The following is a 26,238-nucleotide window of genomic DNA, read 5'->3' on the forward strand; positions in this document are numbered from 1 at the left end:
TAACTACTGGAAAAACTATAGCTTTGACTATATAGACCTTTGTTGGCAAAGTGATGTCTCTGCTTTTTAATACAGTCTAGATTTGTCATAACTTTTCTTCCAAGAAGCAAACATCTTTAATTTCATGGCTGCAGTCACCATCCACAGTGATTTTGGAGCCCATCTGAGCAGATACAAACTACTATATATAAAATAAGTAAACAAGGTCCTACTATATAACATAGGGAGCTATATTTAATATCTTAGACCCTGATGCTGGGAAAGATTGAGGGCAGGAGGAGAAGGGGACGACAGAGGATGAGATGGTTGGATGGCATCACCCATGTCCATGATGCCATCACCCATCATGGACATGGGTTTGGGTGGACTCCGGGAGTTGGTGATGGACAGGGAGGCCTGGCATGCTGAAAGAGTTGGACACGACTGAGCGACTGAACTGAACTGAACTGAAACTATTTCTTACTTATTCATTTATTCGGCTGTGCTGGTCTTACTGTGGCACAGGATTTTGTCTTTGCTGTGGTGTGCAGGGTCTTTAGTTTCAGGATGTGGGATCTGAGCTCCTTGATCAGCAATCAAACCCGGGCCACTTGCATAGGGAACATGGAGTCTTCGCCACCACGCTACCAGTGAAGTCATCCAATCTCTTGTAATAAACTGTAATGGAAAAGAATATAAAAAAGAATATGTGTATGTATAACTGAAATACTTCTCAACACCAGAAACTAATGCAACTGTAAATCAACTACACTTTGATTTTTTTTAAAAGCCTATAGCACATTGCTGGATGCTTGAGTGTTTTTATGGTTAATCTCATTGAGAAGCCTTGCTAAGAAAACAAGGAAATTGGAATAAAAACCAAGGAGGTCTTCTTACAATGAAAGCAAGCCCAGAGGTTGAAAAATGAACCTCCCGGAAACCTGGCTGTTTCCCCTCCATGCACAGGCTCCAATCTATAAACCTCCTTCCCTGACCTTGCCACCCAGGAGTGCCAGAAGGGTGGATATAAACATCAAGCAGCCCAAGAGGTGACCCACAGCAGGCACTTGTCACCTTGAGCCTGTCCTGAGTCTGTGTTCCTTTTCTAGCAGTTCTTTGATTACCTTTCAGGAATCACGTCTTCTCCACTGAATGTGGTTTTGGTGAGCAGGCAGATCGAGGCTCCGGGCTCCTACCGTGGGATCTGGAGGAGTCTTCCAACCCAGAAGACAGTACAGAGAAGACACGGGCCTGGGGCTGTGCTGGGCCAGCTGAGAACACCCTCCCTGGCAGCACACGCATCAGGACTGAAACCGTTCTTCACAGCCACCATGAAAATTTGCTCCGGTTCCGACTGGCTGATTCAATGAGTCTGAATTTACGGTTTCCTATTGATTTTGTGAGCCTCTGATGTCTTTCCAACACATATTTCCTTTTTCCTAAATTAGCCATTTCATTCATTTTCTAAAATGACGATAAAAATAGATGTTCATAGTAGATGAACAGTAACAGAAATTCAATCCACTAGACGTTGGATGTTCTCTCCTAGGAAAGCCGCTGTTACCATTTTGATATATGTCCTTACAAACTTTTCTCTGTGTACATATAGAGAGATGGACTAGATCTCTAGATAATTTGGAGTTATGGGAGAATGGAAGAGGTTTTACCAAAAAAAGAAGTCACACTAAATAATTCTTATGTGTATTTTTTATAGGATATAGTATAAACATCTTCCCTCGTGAGTACAGAGAAATTTACACCATTCCTTTTAGTGGCTGCATAGCAATCCATGGTGTAAGAACCAGAATTTAATCACCCCCTGTTGTCATACATTAACACTGCCTCCAACTTTTTAGTATTACAAATAATAATGCAATAAATACTTACACACCCCTTCATGGGTCACAGCCTTGTCATGGCAAAGAGGCTTACATAATTCAATGACGCTATAAGCCATGCTATGCAGGGCTACCCCAGATGGATGGGTCATGGTGAAGAGTTCGGACAAAATGTGATACAAAATGAGAAGGAAATGGCAACCCACTCCAGTATCCTTGCCACGAGAACCCCATAAACAGTATAAAAAGACACCAGAAGATGAGCTTCCCCCCACCCCTGCATCAGTTGGAAGGTGTCCAGTATGTAACTGGGGAAGTGGGTGGTGGTGGTTTACTTGCTAAGTCATGTCCAACTCTTGGGACCCCATGGACTGTAGTCAGCTAGGCTCTGCTGTCCATGGATTTCCTAGGCAAGGATACTAGAGTGGGTTGCCATTTCCTTCTCCAGAGGATCTTCTTGACCCAGGGATCAAACCCAGTCTCCTGCATTATAGGCAGATTCTTTACCAACTGAGCCACCAGGGAAGCCCCTACTCAGGAAAAGCAGAGGGCAAACACTAATAGCTCCAGAAAGAATGAAGCATTTGGGCAAAGTAGAAACAATGCATCAGCTGTGGATGCGTCTGGTGGTGAAAGGAAAATAGGATGCTGTAAAGACCAATATTGCATAGGAACCTGTAACTTTAGGTCCATGAGTTGGACGTGGTTAAACAGGAGAAGGCAAGATTGAACACTGACATCTTAGGAATTGGTGAACTAAAATGGACAGGATGGTCGAACTTAATTCAGATGATCATCATACCTACTACTGTGGGCAAGAATCCCTTAGAAGAAATGAAGTAGCCTTCACAGTTAACAAGAGTCCAAAATACAGTACTTGGGTGCAACCTCAAAAATAACAGGATGATCTCATTTCTAAGGCAAACCATTCAACATCACAGTAATCCAAGTCTCTGCCCCAACCAGTCATGCCAAAAAAGCTGAAGTTGACCAGTTCTATGAAGATCTACACGAACTTGTAGAACTAACACCAAAAAAAAAGATGTCCTTTTCATTATATGGGATTGGAATGCAAAAGTAGGAAGTCATAAACAGATACCCAGAATAACAGGCAAGTTTGATGTTGGAGTACAGAAAAATGAAGCAGAGCAAAGGCTAACAGTTTTGTCCAGAGAACATGTTGGTCTTAGCAAATACCCTTTTCCACAACTTAAAGAGATGACTTTACACATGGACATCACCAGATAGTCAATTTGAAATCACGTTGATTATGTTTTTTGCAGCTGAAGATGGAGAAGCTCTATAAATCAGCAAAAACAAGACCTGGAGCTGACTGTGGCTCAGATCATGAGCTCCTTATTGAAAAATTCAGGCTTAAATTGAAGAAAGTAAGGAAAACCATTAGGCCATTTAGGAATGACCTAAATCAAATTCCTTATGATTATACAGTGGAGATGATGAATAGATTCAGGGGATTAGATCTGGTAGACAGAGTGCCTGAAGAACTGTGGACAGAGGTTCATAACATTGTACAGGAGGCAATGTTATGGTCCAGAACCATCCCAAAGAAAAAGAAATGCAAAAAGGCAAAGTGGTTGTCTGAGGAAGCTTTGTAAATAGCTGAGGAAAGAAGAGAAGCAAAAGGCATGGGAGAAAGGGAAAGATACACCCTACTGAATGCAGAGCTCCAGAGAAGAGCAAGGAGAGATAAGGTTTACCTAAATGAGCAATGCAAAGAAACAGAGGAAAACAATGGAATGGGAAAGACTAGGGTTCTCTCCAAGAAAATTGGGAGATATTAAGGGAACATTTCATGCAAGGATGAGCATGATAAAGGGTAGAAACAGTAAGGACCAAATAGAAGCAGAAGAGATTAAGAAAAGGTGGCAAGAATACACAGAAGAACTGTACAAAAAAGGTCTAGGTCATTCACCTAGAGCTGGGCATCCTGAAGTGTGAGGTCAAGTGGGCCTTAAGAAGCATCACTACAAACAAAGCTAGTGGAGGTGTCAGAATGCCAGCTGAGCTATTTAAAATCCTCAAAGACAATGCTATGAAAGTGATGCACTCAATATGCCAGCAAATTTGGTAAACTCAGCAGTGGCCACAGGATTGGAAAAGGTCAGTTTTCATTCCAATCCCAAAGCAGGGCAATGCCAAAGAATGTTCAAACTATTGTACAATTGTGTTCATTTCACATGCTGGTAAAGTTATGCTCAAAATCCTTCAAGCTAGGCTTCAGCAGTACGTGAACCAAGAACTTCCAGATGTACAAGCTGGGTTTCGAAGAAGCAGAAGAACCAGAGATCAAATTGCCAACATTTGCTGGATCATAGAAAAAGAAGGGAATTCCTGAAAAACATCTGCTTCAGCATCATTGACTATGCTGTGGAATAATTAGAGAGATAGGAGTACCAGACCACCTTACCGTCTCCTGAGAAATCTGTATGCAGTTCAAGAAGCAACAATTAGAACCAGACATGGTACAACCAACTAATTAAAAATTGGGAAAGGAGTATGACAAGGCTGTTTATTGTGACCCTGCTTATTTAACTTATATGCGGAGTACATCATTCAAAATGCCAGGCTGGATGAATCACAAGCTAGAATCAAGATTTCTGGGAGAAATAACAACAACCTCAGATATGCAGATGATAACACTCTAATGGCAGAAAGTGAAGAAGAACTAAAGAGCCTCCTGATAAGGGTGAAAGAGGGGAGTAAAAAAGCTGGTTTAAAACTCAACATTCAAAAAAATAAGATCATGACATCTAGTCCCATCACTTCATGGCAAATAGATGGGCAAACAATAGAAACAGTGACAGACTTTATTTTCTTGGGCTCCAAAATCACTGCAGATGGTGACTGGAGCCATGAAATTAAAAGACGCTTGCTCCTGGGAAGTAAAGCTGTGACAAACAAAGGCAGTGTATTAAAAAGCAGAGACATCACCTTGCCAGTAAAGGTCTGTAGAGTCAAAGCTATGGTTTTTCCAGTAGTCATGTATGAATATAAGAGTTGGACCTAAAGAAGGCTGAGTGCCAAAGAATTGATGTTTTTGAATTGTGATGCTGGAGAAGACTCTTCAGAGTCCCGTGGACAGCAAGAAGAACAAACCAGTCAATCCTAAAGGAAATCAACCCTGAATATTTATCTGAAGGAGTGATGCTGAAGCTGAAGCTGCAATACTTTGGCCACCTAATGAAAAAAGCCAACTTGCTGGAAAAGACCCTGATGCTGGGAAAGATTGAAGGAAAAGGAAAAGGGGGCAGCAGATAGCATCACCGACTTAATGGACATGAATCTGAGCAAACCCCAGGGGATAGTAGAGGACAGAGGAGCCTGGCGTGCTGCAGTTCTTGGGGTTGCAAAGAGCTGGACATCACTTAGTGACTGAACAACAAACCATAAGCAGTTACAGCAAAAAGTGAAGAAGCCATGGAGTCTGATGTTGTAATCCAAAACAAAACACAACACACACCTGCCCCTGGGAGAGGGCATGCTCCATGCTGACAGCCCCTGGTGGTTACAGAGATTGCTGCTTGCTGGTAGAGGCCTATGATGGTGTCCATTGGGCACTGCCAAGGAAGCAAATCTGAAGAGCAGCTTGAGCCTAAAAATAAGTTCAAATATTCCAAATGCAGAGAGGCCCATATTTGTATTCCATGCCCCAAATGTCTCAAGAATGTAATAAAGAGTAGCCAGGCTTGTGCACAAGTTTAGAATGTTGCAAGTTCCTGCTAAAGAGAGGCTGGTACAAAGGGTGTGAACCCAGGAGAGGCTCTGAAAAATAAACTGCTGCCACTGCACTTTTCCCCCTTCTCCTCTGCTGTCCTACCTCCCCTTCCCGGGCCCCACCCTCTAGTCATGTCAAGTGCCCAGGGACTGGGAGTGATCCATGGGGAAGAGTAACATGTTCGGTCAATCTTTATGGCAAACTGAGAGACCTCTAGGAGCCCAGTGGAAATGGAATGGAATAGGGAGCATCCGGTAGACATAGCAAGGGAAGGGAAAACAAAAGCCAAATAGATGTAAACCTAAAATGTTAATATGATCTTTATTATACAGCACATCTGGTGTGTGTGCATCCCAGAAGCACACGCTATAAAACCAAGTCCAGCCATTCAAAATTACACTAAATGAAGACTTAACCCATAGTTGTATGGCTTAAAAATATACACAATTAACACTGTCCTGCTGTAAAAATATTATGGATAGAGACAGGGAGCACAAGAGGGGAGAGAGTGTAAGAACTGCAGTTTGTGTCTGAGTAATTTTCTCTTGTTATTGCACTTTTATTCTACATACTTAGTATATTACACTTTTATTTAACACTGTAATAATAAACATTAGTCCTTTAAAACAAACACACAAAAACATTACGTAAAGACAAAAGACAACAAGCTATCCAGACCGGTTTCCAATGTCAGGTGTTCACACACAGTCTGTTTTCCATCAGCTCAGCTGGACTGGATGTTAACAAAGCAGATAAAGTTAAAAATAAAACCCTTTAAGAACAGTAGTGCTATTTAAAATCCCCAAGGGAGTTTGCCATACAAGTTTCTCAAGGTTGCTCCCACCTAACCCACTTAAACACCCACTAGTCCTAACCCACCCCACCCTCATACTTAGAAGGATAAACCCTCTTTTTTTCTTTTAAAGAAAAAGTGGGGTATTTGATCCAGCAAATCCAAAAATCAAGCTTTGAAAACTCAAAGAAAGCAACTACTCTTTTGGCAATGGACTCTTGGAGGGCCATTTATCCCACTCTGATGCAGTATGAACTTCCTGACTAGTCAGATGGAATACCACGCATGCCTTCTCTCCAAAGCAAGGCCAGGGGGAGTCTACTCCCCAAAGTGCTATTACAATCACCAACCCCCTTGGCTTCTCAGTGCTAAATAATAAGCCAAAAAATAAAGTGTCGTTCAGTGCAGTTATCACTTCGCAGCCCTGCTACCCCAAACCACTTCTCTGATCAGGGAAAAACTTTCTCGATGCCTCTTTGGCAGCTCAAGCAAAAATGCAAAAAAAAAAAAAAAAAAAAACCACCAAAAATGCAACGGAGAGCTGACAGGTAGGAGCTGAGAGTTGTACAGTCCTGCGTTTCTATCTGTGGCAGTACTACAGCCTTCCCTTTCACTCTTTTTAGTGTTAAAAATTAGGAGAAGCTGCTGCCTAGGCTCTGTCCCTTTAAAACTGATGGGAGTCACAAATGACTTCTTTGGTCTGGGAAGAACCAGCACAGCCCTCCTTTCCAGAGAAGTGAAAGGCTTTTGCTCAATGAGCCCCTCTCTGCAGAGGATCCAGGGAACTAGGGCATGTCTAGGGAAATCCACCCCAACGTGCGTCCCTCAGTCTGCCCAGACCAACCTTGCTGCCAGCTCCCTCGGCCACGGCAGCGACTCTGGAGCCCCAGGCCCCACTGTGTCTCCTGACTGCTCGGCAGGAAGGTTCCTCAGCCAGTTCTGAAGCAACAGAAGGGCCCAGACTTCAAGCACATTAAAAGTGGCCAGGTGATCAATTTCAGGCTGAGGTGAATTTCCCTAATTCAGGTGGTAAGAAGGAGGGAACATAGTAAGGGTAATTCTTCTCTCCACCCTTCCTCCTACCCCAGCCACAATCTCACCACATCACGTGGGAGCACAACCAAAGCTAGGAGGTAAAATCTTCAAGACTTTGGTCTTGTGGAGCCCTCTACAGCCCAAGAACTGCCAGACTTCTTTGAATATCTAGTGTCTTCCCAAGTAATATACAATACAGTACATTTCATGGCATTCCATCACTTAAATAATGGGTGCCAAGGAATAAAGAACCCAAAATTAGTGGACACTGTTATTAAACAAAAGCAAAGTATAAACACATGTTATACATATGTATTCCTGTACTCAGCCTGCTGAGTGTTTAAATAACACTTCCAAATATCTACATCTGGACTGTGGCTGGCCTGGAGACTTTCAGGAATATTTTGCACCTTTTCTTGATACTTTTTAAAAAATGAACTGTAACCACTCATCTCCTTACTAAGCATTAGCCCCTCCCCTGCTTCTTCCTACTCAGGCAAGAGACATGGGGCATCTGCTAGCAAACTAATGTCTGAGAGCAAACTAGGCCACAGAGGGTAAACTGAAAAGCGGCTCTGGGTAGAGAAAACCCTAGCCTCCCATGTGTAGGTAGGAGTGTGGACTACTAAGGCTTCTTAGAATGTTGGGAATGTGGGCTCCACAATGGAAGCACAGAGTCCCCATTACAGCTGGAGCTAAAAGAGTCTGGAAAAGGGAACTGTGTACGACTTTTCTTGAAATTTCATAAGAAGAGATTTATACTGGTTTTTTTTCTTGGCTAAAGAAATAGCTTGGGTACAGGGGACTGCTGGATATGCCTAAGCAGCCATCCAACTCTTCACTATCTGGGAGTCATCCCAGCCTGGGAGGGTCTCAAGTTTCCCAGCAAGCATCAGTCCCCTTGGGAGCTCTCTGTAATGAATAAATGTCAAATTCTACCCATAGCCAAAAGGTGAGGGGAAGGAAAAAAAAATAAAGAGTGAAACAGAAAGGTCTCTGCTGTCAAGTAGAATCATCGAGTCCTCTGTTTGGCCTCTCAGAATGTGACTTGCATAGCCGGTCCATGATGCCCTGGAGCATGGGCTGGACAATGCCCAAGAGAGGTCTCTGAGAGGGGTCACCATCCCAACAGGCTTCCATCAGCTGCCAGCACTCCTCATCAAACACAGGAAGGCGTTCTGGACGGGCCCCTAGAAAACGGAGCATCGAAATAAGACCAGAGGCAGCGAGAAGGGACCGACACAACGAAGAGGCGTGATCAGCCCGAGGCCGACTGCCCGGTGTGGGCTCAGGATGTTAAACGATGCAATAAGTTTTGGCTTCAGCTGCATTTATCTAGGTTAGAACTTAATAGTAACAGTGATGAAAAACTGGAATATACCGGCATAGGAAGTTGAAGAATTAGACATTTTAAAGAAAAAAAGCCTTCTGAGAATTCAGAACCATGCTGCCTGGAAGGAAAGGTTGGACTTAAATGTCTTTTCTGGATTCCACGATGGTTTAAACGTGTATGAGGTCCTGCTGTGGAGTGGCCAGAGCGGGGGATGGGAGGTGCTGAGGGAGCAGGGGGTCTCAGCGTGCTCCCGCCAGGGGAGTCGGTGAAGCAGGGCTCGTGGCTCTTACCTCTCCGCACATTGTTCCAGAGATGGTCTTTGCTGGCACACCTCTCAAATGCCTCAGGGAGCTTGACAGAGCCTGAGCAGATATACCAGAAGAGAATGCCAAAAGCGTAGACATCCACGGAATTATCATACTTCCCTGCAGCAAGAAAGTGTGACAAGTAGTGAGCAGGGATGGAATCAACAGCATCACTCTCACCTCCATCAGTGGAGGCCTTTTCACACTTTTTTCTAAAGCCTTCTCTATCCATTATCTCTTATAACAACCCTGTTAGAAAGGACACATTTATAATGCCCATTTTATAGTATAAACAATTATGGCACTGGGAAGGCCAAAGATTAAGAGAACCAAGACTAGAACTTGACAAAGGAGAAGGAAAACAGGCCTTTAATTTTAATGGGACTGTCAAGAAGATTAATCCTGAAAGGTCGTATTAGGGAAATAAAATTGGAAAACACAGGTGGGTAAATAGGTTGGAAGCAGAACATGAAGATACTTAAAGTCAGGTAGTCTGGACTGGGTGGGTAGAAGGGGTCATTTATGCTCTAGAGCAGGAGGGAACATGAAGAAAATATTTTAGAAAGATTACGTTTACAACAGTAGGATGAACTGCAGTAGAAACGATCAAAGGACTTTAAATATGAAGTAGCCAAGATCAAATAATAGAAGTGGAATAGAAATTTTTTAAAGTCAGGGAAAGAAAAATGATGGCTGTCTACTTCTTTGCGATGTGCGTAAGACTACAGTTAGTACACGACTACTAACTACTGTGAGTACACTACAGTTAGTGTGTCCAGCCAACTCCCGATCCTAACACTGTCGCCCAGCCGTGGCCGACTCTGCGACCCCATGGAATGTAGCACGTCAGGCTCCATGAGATTCTCCAGGCAAGAATACTGGAGTGGGCTGCCATTTCCTTCTTCAGGGGACCTCCCCCACCCAGGGAGCAAACTCGACTCTTCTGCACTGGGAGGCGGATTCTTCACCACTGAGCCACCAGGGAAGCCCGAGCAGCTTCCTACTAGCCATCTATTTTACACATGGCAGTGTACATATGTCAGTGAAACTCTCTTAATTTGTTCCACCCTCTCCTTCCCCTGCTGTGTCCACAAGTCCATTCTCTTCATCTGCATCTCTATTCCTGCCCTTCAAATAGGTTCATCAGTATCATTTTTCCAGATTCTGCAATATATGTGTTAATATATGATATTTTTCTATTTCTGACTTCACTCTATCAATACTTTCTGATTAAATAATTGGTTGACTATGGCAATTACGGCACTAACAGCCCAGAGAGACAGCCAGAAGACAGCTGGTGCCCCCCATTTATAACTGTCTTTCTTGCTCCTGTACCTCTTCCTTTTCTCCCTACTTGTCTTGGGTTTCTCCTGTTCTGGTTCCTCCCCTGCCTGTACCAGAACTGCCAGTAGTACTTGTGGGTATTACTTAGTCCGAAGGGTAGCACTTGGTTAAAATACAGAGCTCTGCCCAAACCCACTCCCCGCCCTCCGGCTTACCTGTGAAAAGCTCAGGGGCCATATGGATTGGCGTCCCCACAATGCTGCCTGACATCATGGCCTCTGGCTTGCAGAATCCTAAGTCTGTGATCTTGGCACGGTTCTGCTTGTCCAACTGCCGACGAAGCAGGATGACAGTCACCCTATGCCTGGTCCTGCACACAGTGCTCAACTACATACCCAAGCTCAGAAGTAGGCATCTACCTCAGAGCAGCACTTCATCAGCTCTGCCTCCAGATCCACTCCCATTCCTTCTTTCCCTAAACCGTAAGCAACCTGGCGCAAGGACTGTCTTTTTCATCTTTGCGTCCCCGGCACATACATAGTGCCTGGCACGCATCAGGAGCTTAGCAAATCGTGGAAGAATGAGTAAGTGAAGGACATAAGGAAAGTATTTCAGTTCCTGATTATTCTCCTCTGACCTCCAGAACCCAGGGCAGAAAGTTGGTAAGTAAGAAGGCTGAGCTCCTTTGGTCAGCTGAGGGCTTTTCTGACACCCTCAAGTTTCCTTTCCTAAGGAAATCTATGTCTCAGAGGAATAAAGAAGCAACTGCATGTATATATAATGGAATATAACTTAGCCACAAAAAAGAACGAAATGCTGCCATTTGCAGTGACATGGATGGACCTAAAGATTATCAAAAGAAGAGAAGTCAGTCAGACAGAGAGACAAATATATGATGCCACTTCTATGTGGGGTCTAAAAATGATACAAATGAACTTATTTACAAAACAGAAGCAGACTCACAGACATGGAAAACAACCTTATGGCTATCAAAGGGGAAAGGGGTGGCAGAGGGATAAACTAGGAGTTTTGGATTAGTAGACACAAACTATACATATAAAACAGACAATCAACAATGTTTATAGCACAGGGAACTATATTCCGTATCTTGTAATGGCATAGAATTGGTAAAAATATGATAAAAGAATACAGATATGTAGAACGGAATCACTTTGCTAATGCCAGAAACTAACACAACGTTATAAATCTTTATGTAACTGTAGCCGTGCTGTGCTCAGTCCTGTCCAGCTCTTTCTGACCCCATGGGCTGCAGCCCGCCAGGCTCCTCTGTCCATGGAATTTCCCAGGCAAGAATATTGGAGTGGGTTGCCATTTCCTTCTCCAGGGGATCTTCCCAACCCAGGGATCAAATCCACTCCTCTTGTGTCTCCTGCATTGGCAGGTGGATTCTTTACCACTGAGCTGCAAGGAAGCCCCGATAATGGCATTTTAATTATGTGGAAGAATGTCTTTTCCTTAGAGATACAAGCTGAAGTATTTGGGAGCAAAGTTTGTTTTAAATTAATTTAGCTGCTCCCGGCCTTGGCTGCGGCACTGGGAGCTTCCATCTTTGTTGTGGCATGCAGGGTCTTTAGTTGCAACTACGTGAATCTAGTTCCCTGACCAGGGATCGAACCTGGGCCTACTACATCGGGAGCACAGAGTCTTAGCCACGAATCACCAGGGAATTCCCTAGATGCAGACCTTTATCTGCAACTTACTCTCATATAGTTTAGTAAAAAAATGTGCATGCATATGCAGGTGAAGAGAGAGAGACAGAGACAGAGACAGCCTACACTGGGGGGGAGAACATGAATCTGGATGAGCAGTGTGTGGGTCTTCATCATACCACTTTTTTAGCTTCTCTGTAAGTTTAAATTTTCTCACGAGGGTTAGGAGAAAAAACCTTAAGCAATATAAGCTAGACCTATGATGCAATTCTTCCCTATGCTGCAAGTCCAAGATACCATCCATCTATTCTTCTGTGAACTGTTCTACTCTCACCCCAGTCTTTTCCTGTGAACAAATTTATATTTATATGTGAAAGTATTAGCCACTCAGTCATGTCCAACTCTTTGAGACCCTATGGACTGTAGCTAGCCAGGCTCCTCTGTCCGTGGAATTCTCCAGGCAAGAATACTGGAGTGGATAGCCATTCCCTCCTCTAGAGGGTCTTCCCGACCTAGGGCTCGTCTCCTAGACACGAGTCTCCTCCATTGCAGGCAGATTCTTTGCTATCTGAGCCACTAGGGAAGCCCTGATGTATGTGTACCTCCTTCCAAAGGTCACTTACACGCAGAGACAGGGAGTTACCCTGGGGAAAGCAGCTCTTACGTACCAGCACATTTTTCAGTTTGACATCACGGTGGACAAGTCCCTGGCTGTGCAGGAAGCGGATTCCCTCCACAACATCTAGGGCTATCTGCAAACGGGTCTCCAGGGCCAGCCCAGCCTTGGGGAGACAAAAGGGTTTACGTGTCACCAAGAGGACGACTCCTCAACCCAACTCGCTTATACCAACTGAGAGTTCCTCTGTGAGGTACTGAGAGACTGTGCACACAAGGGCACACGAGCAGAGAAGTGGATGAGAACAAGGGAAGAGGAAGGCAGGCAGGAGAGGGAGACAAGGGAGAAGCAAGGAAAGGCAAGCTGCAAGGGCCAGAGCAAGCCTCCTGGAGGCAGCACTCAGGCAGCCGGACGAGCCCCAAAGGCGACCAGGAGAGCCACAACCAAACACCCGAAGGAATGAGCTCATCTCTAACCTGAATCAACTCTAGAACTGCCTTAGAGACTCAGGGTGAGTATTTCTAGGACTCTCAGGCAGATTTACTTCTGTTGCTTTGTAGGCCTGGTTGGTCCAGGTTTGGTTTTATGGATTCAAATGCCAAAGTCATTCATGTTACTTCTAGCAAAGTTCCAATTTAGGGTCTTCTGAATTCTGGAGAATGTTATACCACTTATCCAGAAGCCCATATATGGTTCTCTAACCCACTTATGGAAAAGCACCTCAAGGTGCTGAGCCTAACTCCCATGAAATGAAGAAGAAGCCACTTGGAGAGTCCTTTTCTTCATTTTATTGATTTCTCTTGGCTCCTGTAAGCATTTCTGAAGATTCTTCTGTCTTACTTCTGAAAGCTTCCATATAAACTGGGAAAAGAGGCACCTGTCAGAAGAAACCTACCAGACACTCTGGGGTTAGCTTTTCTAGCTTGTGTAAAGGACAAACAAAAGAAACCTCCCTATTTCCCTGCTGGGGGCTGTTTTAGTTGAGGGGAACTCAGCATTCAACTGAGAACATTTTACCTTCGTTCAAAATCTTTTGCTTCTCACTGTCTACAAGAGGATTTGAATTTTATGGAATTCTTCACAGTTCTGGTCTTCTATAATTTGCTCCCAGCACTTCCTTGCATGTCGTTTCCCCTCTCTTTCCCAAACGAGCCACCTGCTCCACACAGTCATAGTGTCCTTCCCACGTCCTGGGCACTAGCCTATTTCTTCCCCTGGTATAACTTCTCCTTTCCAACATCTGCCCAAATTTTACCCACTAGGGTATTATCAAACTCAAATGCCACCTGTTCATGAAATGATCACTGACCAATTTTTTTAAAGTCCTGGCCAATATATATATATATATATATATATATATATATATATATGCTTTTTTTCCAATTATATATATATATGTTTTTTGATATCCTCTTATGTTGCTTAATACGAGGCCTTGTACAAAGTAACCACTAATAAATATTTGTTGACCAAAAAAACTGGTTTAATTCACAGAGAACAAAAAAAAGAAAGAATAGTAGCGTTATAGGAAGCTTTTCTGCTCCTCTGTGTAGTCTAGATTTTTACTATTACCACAATAGGTAAAAGTAGTGAATTGCAATATTCTAGATATAAAATGGGGCCAAAAAACAACTTCTGAGACATTTTTTAGGGTTTTGGAACTGAAGGTAATAAAGTTTGATTACTCCAAAAATGTCTTATGAGAGCTAGAGGCTCTGAATCAGGAAGAAGGGAGGAAAGGCCAGAAAGGAGCCCATGAACCTGGCTGCCAACTGGCCATCCCCTGTTGGCCCCTCACCTTCAGTCCCGTGTAGAGGTCCCGGTGCAGCCGCTCCATGATGAGCAGCACAGCAATGCTGGAGCCACCGCCGTAGCTGTAGTCGATGACGGAGCCGTGCAGATCCACCAAGCGCTCATGCTTTGGCAGAGACCTGGTGAGGAGCAGAGAGGCCTGGGCTAGAGCATCTAGGTGCTATCCTTGAGTAGCACGTCACCACGGGGGACCATGCTTAGTCCAGGCCCAGAGTAATGGCCCTCAGGACAGAGAGAGGGCAAAGAGAATGGCCTCTCTAACAAGGACAGAGAATTATGGAATCTGAAAGGGGACAGGCTTTGAGGACTAAGGAAGAAAGGCAAATATGAGGATGTGTCTAAGAATTAGGATGGGGGGAAAGGGCAGGGAAAGGAGTAAAGGCCTTGAAGAGAGCACATTTCTGGACCTGACCCTGAAATACTGGTCTACAACATTGTGAGACGTGGAATGGAGAGACAGGGCACACTGTATCTCTTGGTACAAAATTTATACGAGGTTTCTAGGTTCTTCTCTAGAAGAATTGCTCCCCACAAAGCTGACGGAGACCAGAACCTACCTCATGTAGTGGAACTCCAAAGCGAGGTCATTCCAGTGCTTCTCATCTGGAGGGACAACCGACTTGAGGGCACAAGGGAAGTGCCCCCCCCAGCTGTCACACAGGTACACCACGCCGTACTGGCCCCGGCCCAGCTCCTGCCCCAGTTTAGGTTTACCTGTAAGGCAAGAGATAAGGCAGCAAGGGTGTGAACGTGCTGGGCAACTGACTCTTGAGATTCAGACGCGGACCTGCCTGGAAGCAAGAAGTCATAACTATGCCAGGGGAAGAAATGTGGGTGTTTTGTAAAGTAGTAACCTAACTGCTTTAATTTAAATAAACTTCGGTTGTGTTATTGGAACTATATAAACAGCAGGACCAAGCAGACTTCATCAGAAACTCAAAAATAGTAGATGTTTAGACAGCTTTGCAAGCTTTAGACTGTGGCATTCTCCGAGGTTGGGTGTGAAGATATTAGATATCCAGAAGCCCCCTCCAATTTCCAGGAAAAAGTAAGGACTCACGATGCAGTAAGACATCCTGTAGAGAACGGCTTTCCAGCGAAAGGCGTGCCAGGCGGGGAGCATGATCTTTCCGAACCTTCAGCCATAGATCTTCAGTTTTCTCCAACCGGCCTGAGTGGCCAGCTTCCAGCTGGGACAGAAAAAGAAGAAAGAAATATGGCTTATCAGGTCCCCAGCTTTGGCTTCCTCACCTATTATAGGGATAACAGTATCTACCTCATGAGGGTAACTGTGAGAATTAAGTAAGATGCATGTAACGCAACTCAGGAGTTGGCAGGTACTGAGCACTCATTAAGTAGTAATTTTTTCCTCCTGGATGTATAATCACAACTACCCACCCTCCCCTCCACAAACATGTACACATATGCAACTGCACACACCCACACCACCCCCACCCTCCAAAGGCACAAGCAAATGCCACGTGATTGCAAACTACTATGAAAGCTGGGGGCTTCCCTGGCGGCTCAGACAGTGAAGAATCTGCCTGTGGTGCAGGAGACCAGGCTTTGATCCCTGGGTTGAGAAGATCCTCTGAAGGAGGGCACGGTAACCCACTCCAGTATTCTTGCCTGGAGAATCCCCATGGAGCCTGGCAGGCTGCAGTCCATGGGATTGCAAAGAGTCAGACGTGACTGAGTGACTAAGCACACACATGGAAGCTGAAATGCCGTCCCTTTTTGTCACTCATTCCTAAAATACTATATAAACTCATATAAAATTCCTACCCCTTGATTTTCATTCCTCTGAGTTTTCTCCATTCTCTCTAGAGTTAGAAAAACATCCACATGAAACATTTATTGATGAAACACCCTGTAACTTAGTATTATCCTCTAACACAACAGAAAGAAAATATACTGATGATTTTTTAAACAATTATATGGAGGGCAGTAGATAAAGCACTCCACAGCGGATGAGGCTCCTCTCTGCTTGATCCGGTTGCATTCCCTTTCCGACAGACTCACCTGCCGCAAGGAAGCTGCAAAGGCTTCGTGAGAACTGTTGAGCCGAGTCCTGAACTGGCTGCAAATGCTTTTGGCCAGCTTGGAGGCACTGAGGCTCTCGATGGCTTCCTGGGCCACCTTCCTCTTCCACTCCAGTGTGATGGCAGGTGGGCTCACCCAAGTGATGCGCTGGATGATCTGTCAGGACAGGGGTAGTGAGAGCACTGAGGGGTGGAGACCGGAACCGCTAGAACCCCTTCCTTGCTGGATTACCCATTCAGCAGGCCAGGATCTTAAGACAAGAGCTGTATGAGGTCCAACACTCCTCTCCAATTTCACCTACCTCAAAATCGGGGCTCAGTCCAACGGAAGGCATCAAAGAACACTAGGCTTGGAATGCATGTTCACGAATCCTCAATACATTACAGTCAGTACTGGGGGTGCCTGGTAAATCCCTTTCTAAAGTCAGCAAATAATTCAATATAAGAACCAGACTGAATACCAGAAAATAAATTCTATTCATGGTCTTTGGTAACAAAGCCTGGTTCTGAGAAAACACTTAGGTTGGGGAAAAGAACATGAAACAGCTAGAGAAGTAGAGCTTTATGGCTCCAAAAAATATCACTTAGATACATCACTTCTAAGAGTTAAAGGGGACACTGTTAATAATTATTTCAGAACAGGCATAAATCAGAACTTCCCCAGGCAGGGAAATCAGGACAAACGGCCACCCATATTGACAGATATCAGTTTGTCTAGGACAGACATCCTAGACATTAGTTCCTGTTGGAGCGACCAAGATTCATTTGAGCCAATTAGGGGCTGAAAAATCTTTCCCTAAAAAACCTCTACCTGTTTGATTTGCTCCCACAGCATCCTTGTAACTGAGGACCCTGAGTGAAATGTGACTTCAACATGATAGGCAGCATTTAAGATCTGAAAAAAGAAGACACAATAAGAAAGTCAATATGCCCTGAGTAAAGTGGATAATTTAAAAATGCAACAAATGATATTTATTTCAAGAACATGGTCCAGTTTCAAGGTTGCCAAATCCACCCCTCAATGTATGTGCAGAGTCAAGGCAGGGCGATCATCTGTTTTGTGACCAGTGGGACCCCTCTACTTCATCTTCATCATCTTGCTCATCGGCTGAACTGCAACCTGACAGTTCACAAGCGCCTCCCACAGACAGTGGTCATGAGACAGGAAAACAAAATTCAAACTGGACTGGCAAAAAGACTGAAAGGGAAATTCTTGGCTAACTTGACGCTGGGCTCGTGGGTGGATTCCATTTCATGTGTTATCTGTGGCCAGCTCTTAACTACCCTCTGAGTACCTGTTTGAGATAATTACTGGTGATGTGAACTGAGACATCCTGAGACTTCTCCAGGCTCTGCAGACACCGTTCCAGGGTTCCAACGAAGCTCTCACGTAGGTAATCCACGGAGCTGATCAGCTTGTTAGCCACTGCTTGATTAAGCCGGGAAATGATGAGCTCCTGGATCTGTCGGATGCAGCATTTGATCTCTCTGGTGCCCACTGGTTCTCCATTCTCAGGGACAATGACATCTATGGAGGCACAGCAAAAAGCTAGTTGGTTGTGAGGGGAATGGGCAGGTACACTGAATAAAGTCGGACCCAAGGAGCTAGCATGCTGATGGCTACAAAACACACATGGCTGACTACCTCGGACTCTCAGCATGCGGGGCCACGCGATCCTCAACCATTTCAGGCATCTAGGAGTCCTGAAGGAGCACCTGTTGTACAGAATGAACCTCCTGATCCTGTCAGCTCTTACACCACATTTACAGAAGGGAAGGAACAACACTCACTGAGTGCAGGCTATCTGAAATGCACAGGAAGTATTTTACATATCTAATCTAATCTAACCCTAACAACACGTCAGAAGGGTATCACTGGTTATATTTGATACATCAGGAAAAAGCTCCAAAAAAAGAATAAACTGGGCACTGGGAGGGGATGCTGGAGTTAGGGAATAATATACCTAGCATTTGAACGCAAAGCTCATGAATTCCAAAGCCTCTAATCTTTGTAATATTTCACACTTCCGAGCAAATTAATGAGAAAAATCCAAGAGTCAACAATTCAATTCTAATCAATTACTAGAGAAATAAAAAGTAAAACTGGAATGCTGTCATTGCCTCAAGGATACAAATGTGCATCCTTGCATTGGAAGTGCAGAGTCTGAACGTCTGGACTGCCAGGGAAGTCCCCATGCTGAGGTTTTGAAGCTGGTTCCCAGGAAGATGGTAACATCAATAACTGGGAATAGATAAAGACGAAGTAAGTGTGGAAATTGTGAGCATGAGCTCAGGAATCAGACTGTCTAGATTCAAGTTCTGCCTCTACTACTTAGTATCTGTGTGACCTTGAGCAAATTACTGAAGCTATCTGAGCCTTGTTGCTGCTGCTAAGTCGCTTCAGTCATGTCCAACTCTGTGAGACCCCAGAGACGGCAGCCCACCAGGCTCCCCGTCCCTGGGATTCTCCAGGCAAGAACACTGGAGTGGGTTGCCATTTCCTTCTCCAATGCGTGAAAGTGAAAGGTGAAAGTGAAGTTGCTCAGTTGTGTCCGACTCCTAGCGACCCCACGGACTGCAGCCCACCAGGCTCCTCCATCCATGGGATTTTCCAGGCAAGAGTACTGGAGTGGGTTGCCATTGCCTTCTCCGATCTGAGCCTTAGAAAATGGTAATAAGCAGAACCCACCTATGGAGGCTGTTCTACTACATTAAGAACTATGGATGGAAGTTCATGACATTGTACAGGAGGCAGTGATCAAGACCATCTCCAAGAAAAAGAAATGCAAAAGGCAAAATGGTTGTCTGAGGAGGCCTTACAAATATCTGAGAAAAGAAAAGAAAAGAAGCAAAGGCAAAGGAGAAAAGGAAAGATATACCTACCCATCTGAATGCAGAGTTCCAAAAACAGCAAGGAGAGATAAGAAAGCCTTCCTCAGTGATCAATGAAAAGAAATGAGGAAAACAACAGAATGGGAAAGACTAGAGATCTCTTTAAGAAAATCAGAGCTACCAAAGGAACCTCTCATACAAAGATGGGCACAATAAAGGACAGAAATGGTATGGACCTAATAGAAGCAGAAGATATTAAGAAGAGGTGGCAAGAATACACAGAAGAACTATTCAAAAAAGTTCTTCATGACCCAGATAATCACGATGGTGTGATCACTCACCTAGAGCCAGACATCCTGGAGTGCAAAATCAAGGCCTTAGGAAGCATCACTATGAACAAAGCTAGTGGAGGTGATGGAATTCCAGTTGAGCTACTTCAAGTCCGAAAAGATGGTGCTGTTAAAGTGCTGCACTCAATATGCCAGCAAATTTGGAAAACTCAGCAGTGGCCACAGGACTATAAAAGGTCAATTTTCATTCCAGTCCCAAAGAAAGGCAATGCCAAAGAATGTTCAAACTACCATACAATTGCACTCATCTCACACGCTAGCAAAGCAATGCTCAAAATTCTCCAAGCCAGGCTTCAACAGCACATGAACTGAGAACTTCCAGATGTTCAAGCTGGATTTAAAAAGGCAGAGGAACCAGAGATCTAATTGCCAACATCCTTTGGATCACAGAATAAGCAAGAGAGTTCCAGAAAAACATCTACTTCTGCTTTACTGATTATGCCAAAGCCTGTGACTGTGTGGATCACAACACACTGGAAAATTCTGAAAGAGATGGGAATACCAGACCACCTGACCTGCCTCCCGAGAAATCTGTATACAGGTCAAGAAGCAACAGTTAGAACTGGACATGGAACAACAGACTGGTTTCAAATTGGGAAAGGAGTACATCAAGGCTGTATACTGTCACCCTATTTATTTAACTTATATGCAGGGTACATCATGAGAAACACCAGGCTGGATGAAGCACAAGCTGGAATCAAGACTGCCGGGAGAATATCAATAACCTCAGATATGCAGATGATATCACCCTTATGACAGGAAGTAAAGAGAAACTAAAGAGCCTCTTGATGAAAGTGAAAGAGGAGAGTGAAAAAGCTGGCTTAAAACTCAACATCCAAAAAACTAAGATCATGGCATCCGGTCCCATCACTTAATGGCAAATAGATGGGGAAACAGTGACAGACTTTATTTTCTTGGGCTCCAAAATCACTGCAGATGGTGACTGGAGCCATGAAATTAAAAGACGCTTGCTCCTTGGAAAAAAAGCTATGATCTATCTAGACAGCATATTAAAAAGCAGAGACATTACTGTGTCGGCAAAGGTCCGTCTAGTCAAAGCTATGGTTTTTTTTCAGTAGTCATGTATGGATGTGAGTTGGACTATAAAGAAAGCTTAGCATCAAAGAATTGATGCTTTTGAACTGTGGTGTTGGAGAAGATTCTTGAGAGTCCCTTGGACTGCAAGGAGATCCAACTAGTCAATCCTAAAGGAAATCAGTCCTGAATATTCATTGGAAGGACTAATGCTGAAGTTGAAGCTCCAATATATTGACTTCTTGATGTGAAGAGCTGACTCACTGGAAATGACCCTGATGCTGGGAAAGACTGAAGGCAGGAGGAGAGGGGATGGCAGAGGATGAGATGGGTGGATGGCATCACTGACTCAATGGACATGAGTTTGAGAAAGCTCCGGGAGTTGGTGCTGGACAGGGAGGCCTGGTGTGCTGTAGTCCATGGGGTTGCAAAGAGTTGGACGTGACTGAGCGACTGAACTGAACTGAGAGCTAATGTTCACACAGGAGTCACTATACAAAGTCAGTAGCACCCAGACCTCAGATACCAAAAGACCTAAGCATTTGGCCCAGTTTTGTTAACAGTCACTCATGAAGTATAGGAATGCCAGAAAAGCTAAAATCGCTACTTTGGGAAATCCTTCTGAGTTAGGTCTCAGGAGCACCCTGAAAAGAAAATGAGACCATGACACACAAAAAAGAACCAACAAAGCAGCATGGGCCATGACAAAGGAGTCAGGATTAAAGCATGACTCTGACATTCTTCAAGCAGCTCTTCTCCAGTCTTAAAAAGGCAAGGGGATACAAATAGGAACTGGAGACTAAAGAGCAGTATTGGGATGAATTTATCAAATAGGAAGGAATGATGGCAGACTTTTCCAAGAAGGCCTCTCAGAAGAAGAGAGGCCAACTTCGCTCAATGATTTCAGGTAGGCTGCTGCTAATGAGCCCCATCGGGGTAGGTACCTTTGGGCTTCAGAATTGACGTACTCTACGCCACCTGGAAAGGGTTCAAGGATGCCCCAGTTCCTGCACCCTACCAAGCTCTAAGACCCACCTTTGAACTCCATGTTGGCAGCATCATCCAGAAGTTCCTCCTTCATGGTGTTAAGAGTCTCAACGATCATGTCCTTCATTTCCTCTTGCTTCCGGTTGGCAATATTCATCAATGATTCGTACAGCTCATTCTCCTTTTTTCGAGTGTATTCCAGACGTTTGGGCGTAATCTGCAGGTCCCGCTGCATGTCAAAAGCCTGGTTAATGAAGATGTCGAGGCAGCGGCAGTGCACCAGGTTCAGGGCCTTGGCTGCGTCCACCAGGCGAGTCTGCAGCACCTGGTGAGAAAACGTGTTCAAGTGTCTCAGCTTCTCACTTTGCTCCACCAACATGCTCTGAGCTTTGGTGTCCTGGCCGGGGGCCCCACAGTTACAGTGGCTGCTGCTCAGATAGCCCAGGTCAGTCAGCTGTCGATGAAGTGGCGATCTTTCACTCTCCATTCTTTCAGTGGAGGAGTCAATTATCTCCGAGCCCAGCTTCGGCACTTTGAAAAAGAATATAGGAAAGGAGAAATACTTTCGGATTTCCTGAAGCTCTTGCTCATCCCTCTCAGAGAGTTCATCTTTGTGGAGCGCATAGGTTATCACAGGCAAGAAATCATTCACCAAGTCACTCAGAACATCCACTGTGGGCCGGAGGCCTTGGCACGGTGCTACCACAATGTCCACTTCCTGGAAGGGGAAGGGGGTCATATCAGCACTTCAGGGTCAGAACCAGTCCTTGCCTCCCCAGAGTCCCACACTGAGACCAAAATCCAGACCTATGATGGGGCAACTGGGCTTCAGTATATGCCCTAATCACTTGTCCCCCTCCTTCCTCGGTTAGCAACACTCCCTGGTGCCACCTAAGCAGGCAGGCACTCATCAAGAGAGAGTGAAAAAACAAGTAAGTAGGAAGGATGGCAGTCCTTTCAGCCATTTAGATTAAAAAAGAACCTGGAATCCCTTTTGTTGCTTTGGAAACTCCCGCTGATTCCCTCTGTGAAGAACTCTTAGACTGGGAGTGGATCTGCCTGGAACATTCCTCCCCCTCTTTCTAACCTGACTCATCCTCAACTTTCTAACTCCCATGCATCCTTTAAATCTCAGTGTATACACTGTGTCATACCCTTCTGGAGTCTCTCCTAATAGGAAATCCCTATTAGGGGAGCACTCGCTACTTCTGCTTCTCTTAATGGTCAATACACTTATATACTTATAATTTACTTATTTAAAAACAAGTTGTTTTTTTCCCAATTAGCCCATAAACTCTTCCGAGAGAGGGAACATGTCTATCTTTCTCACTCCTGTAAGTCCAGTGCCTGGTATAGAGTAAGTCCTTAACACTGTTGAATCAATCAATCAAGCAGCAAACTAAAGGTTAGATGTGTCAAACATTACCATCCTATCTTAAGAGTTGGCAAACATCCCACGGTCTCAGCCATCTAGGTCTCAGGAATACCTTTATGCTCATGATCAGTTGGTCCGGCAGAGACTAAGGTCTGCCTACCCAATATTTAACTTCTGCATCATTGGGAAGGCAATGTCTTTCATAGATGGGGCAGCCAATAATAGGTAGGACAACAGAAAGCTCTTCAAAGGGTTGAATCTGCTAGCAAGTACACCCTTTGGCCCTGCCCTTCTTGCCTGGAGCACAGGTGTGACAGACAGAGCAGCAGTGGTCATCCTACAGTCCCTAGGCAATCCTGAGAGTAGAAGCCAGCCTGAGGATGAGGAAGCAAAAAGAAATCGGGAGCTTGGATCTCTGATGACTACAGAGCTGCCACACCAGCTCTCAACTGCCTAGCTTTGGACTTATATAAGGGAAAAATATATTAACCTCTGTCTTGCTTAAGCAAACCCCTATTTTTCTGATTGTTAACTATGTTTGAAGCCAATCATCACTGATACACCCAACTCCTAAACAGGTCATTTCCCTAGCTAGTAGTTTCTGCTTATCATTCTACTTCTTCACTAAGGATCTCGACTCACTTAAGAGCATACATTTCCATCCATATGGGAATATGGAGGGAAATAAATTTTGCTCCTCTAAACCTCTGAAACTGCCTACTTTGCCTGGCACTCCAGACCTAAACACTGATCTAGAGACTCGTGCCCATATTACCACTGCAGGCACACCAACCCTGAAGTCTGCAGACTCAAAATCAATCCTTTGCAGAATTCTAAAATGTTTTAAAGAGTTTTCCTTTTTTATCTCCTTCTCCAGACAATGGAGAAAGGGCTGGGAAATGCCAGCTTATTGCTTCTTGTACTATGTGTAAGTGTGTGTGTGTGTGTGTGTGTGTGTACGTGTGCCTGTACTAAAGAACAGAGAGTGAGAGACAGCAAGCTCTTACTTCCACCAAAGCACAAAGGTCTCACCTTCTTCCTCAACAAAGAATTCATAAATTTTATTCTCAGGTAGGCCACAGAGCTTTCATTTGGCTGGCCACTTTGAACTCCCTAAAACTAAAAGTGCTTTTAGCATCTCATCATTTGTAATTTGAGCAAACACTGTATAAATCTACTAGCTTTCTAGCCAAGCCTAGGCCAAGAAGAAATCTGCGATTCACCTGTGCCTCAAACTGCATGGAATGTTTTCTGATTGGAAGACTAATCTGACACTCACTCTGCTACTTGAAACAAGCCACCTCTCACTGCCCTGAGTCACAGTGCTGGAGTATGAATCGTTTCATGAGGCACATTCAAAAAAGAGGGTACATAAGGACATTTAAGGTCCACAGTATAGCATGCAATCGCTTAAATGCAACATTCTAATTACATATAGTAATTACAGACTAGAAGAGAATTTCAAGAAATGAAAAGTTATAACAAGATAATTATAGGTGACAGTGGCTTTAAAAAATTTTTTTAAATGGCTTTTGTCTTAAATATATCTTTTTAAAGATATAAATGAATCAAACTTATTAGAGAAATATTAAGAGAAAAAAGTCTAAATATTTAAACCAAAGTAAGTATTGTTTAGAAAGTTTTCAGGAAGAATTTTGCTGCTTGTTTATTTGATGGATTTTCTTAAAATTTTGAAGTGAATTTCCAGGTTTTTCTCAAAGGACCATTTTAAGTGTGCAACAGAACCGTCAGCCAAAGCCGCCAAGTCCACTTGTAGAACCAACATCCTTTGTAAAGGAGAGCTGACTTTATTTGCTCACAAATGCAAATTCATTTTTGAAAAAAAAAAAAAACAGGATTCAGTGGATAGAGAAGATGTGGTATATATATGTATACACACACACACACACACACCCCCTACCTATACTTCCCTGGTGGTTCAGATGGTAAGAAAATCTGATCCATGGGACTGGAAGACCCCCTGGAGAAGGGAATGGCTACCTACTCCAGTATTCTTGCCCGGAGAATGACATGGACGGAGGAACCTGGTGGGCTACAGTTTATGGGGTCACAAAGCGTCAGATGACTAAGCAACTAACATTTTCATCTATAACACACACACGCACACATACACATACAGTGGACTCCTCCTCAGCCATAAGAAGAATGAAATCTGGCATCCGCAGCAACGTGGATGGACCTGGAGGGCACTGTGCCAAGTGAAACGGACACAGAAAGACAAACTCTGTACAATCTCACGTACATGTGGAATCCAAGAAATAAACCAAGCTAGTGATTGTAACGAAAAGGAAACACACAGGTACAGAGAAAAAACTAGTGGTTACCAGTGCGGACAAGGAAGGAGAGATGGGAAAGATCGGGGTAGGGGATTATGAGGCACAAACTGCTGTGCATAAAATAAATAAGCTTCAGGGAATATAGCCCGTATTTTATAAATAACTATAAATGGAATATAACCTTTAAGAATTGTGAACCACTACATTTTCTACCTGTAACTTATATAATACTATACGTCAGCTATACATCAAGCTTTAACAATCCCCCTAAAATGAACTCTGATGGTAGATACTGCCTGGTGCATTGGCACCTAGAAAGAAGGTATCTACTCCTAAATATATCTTGTACAAACAAAAACATATAGAAAACAAGTACCGTGCTCTCTCTTCTCCATTCCCCAGTTAATTAATTTGTGTAGCAGGTCTCACTGTTCTGACTATCTTGACTGTTGGAAGACAGGCAAAAAGAGCTGCTGCTGAGACCCTGGCAGCAGTACAAACTAGACTGGAATGTGATACATGATTCTGCAATACTCACGGCAAAGAGATGACTCATGCCTGACGGTTATAAACAAAAAGGGAAGCCACAATGTCTCCTGGAGACAGGGAGTGAAAAAAATTCAAGAGAGGATGAGCCCTATTCTTGGCCCATATATTACAGCCACCTGAGAGGGAAGACTGACCTCAGACTATTTCATGGAAGACTGTACTCCTTCCTGGCACTTAGAACAGTGTTTGCACTTACTGAGCATTCAATAAATAAATGTGTAATTACTGGATGAATGAATGATGCCTTTACTATTTGCTCAAAACCATTTTCAATCATCATATGTAAAACTGTCTATTTTTTAACCCATATCTCACACATTTATCTGGAACTGCTGTTTGCGTCTACTCTAAGAATGAAGCAGGGAGGAAG

The 26,238-nt window shown here is 44.0% G+C and overlaps 1 protein-coding gene across 5 annotated transcripts in view; it reads right to left on the bottom strand.

The window, feature by feature from the left end:
• Positions 1-336: 336 nt before the first annotated feature.
• Positions 337-26,238, bottom strand: part of DSTYK (dual serine/threonine and tyrosine protein kinase) — a 57,311-nt gene continuing 31,409 nt past the window's right edge. Inside the window, exons 3-14 of one of the 5 annotated variants that reach the window (XR_009729843.1) lie at positions 21,696-22,365; positions 17,739-17,971; positions 17,255-17,338; positions 16,424-16,600; positions 15,462-15,591; positions 14,959-15,115; positions 14,388-14,520; positions 12,642-12,755; positions 10,519-10,633; positions 9,005-9,139; positions 7,191-8,571; positions 5,856-6,286 (exon numbers count right to left, since the gene is read on the bottom strand). Coding sequence is in view for 4 of the 5 variants with exons in the window: in XM_061381991.1 (XP_061237975.1) it covers positions 8,384-8,571; positions 9,005-9,139; positions 10,519-10,633; positions 12,642-12,755; positions 14,388-14,520; positions 14,959-15,115; positions 15,462-15,591; positions 16,424-16,600; positions 17,255-17,338; positions 17,739-17,971; positions 21,696-22,365 (2,136 nt within the window). In the remaining variant the exon portion in view is untranslated. Of the gene's footprint in view, positions 658-5,855; positions 8,572-9,004; positions 9,140-10,518; positions 10,634-12,641; positions 12,756-14,387; positions 14,521-14,958; positions 15,116-15,461; positions 15,592-16,423; positions 16,601-17,254; positions 17,339-17,738; positions 17,972-21,695; positions 22,366-26,238 lie in introns of those variants that run through there. The other 4 variants (XM_061381992.1, XM_061381991.1, XM_061381993.1 and 1 more) reach the window with 4 other exon arrangements.

The sequence above is a fragment of the Bos javanicus genome, chromosome 16 (genome assembly GCF_032452875.1).
Source record: "Bos javanicus breed banteng chromosome 16, ARS-OSU_banteng_1.0, whole genome shotgun sequence".
NCBI classification, from domain to species: Eukaryota; Metazoa; Chordata; class Mammalia; order Artiodactyla; family Bovidae; genus Bos; species Bos javanicus.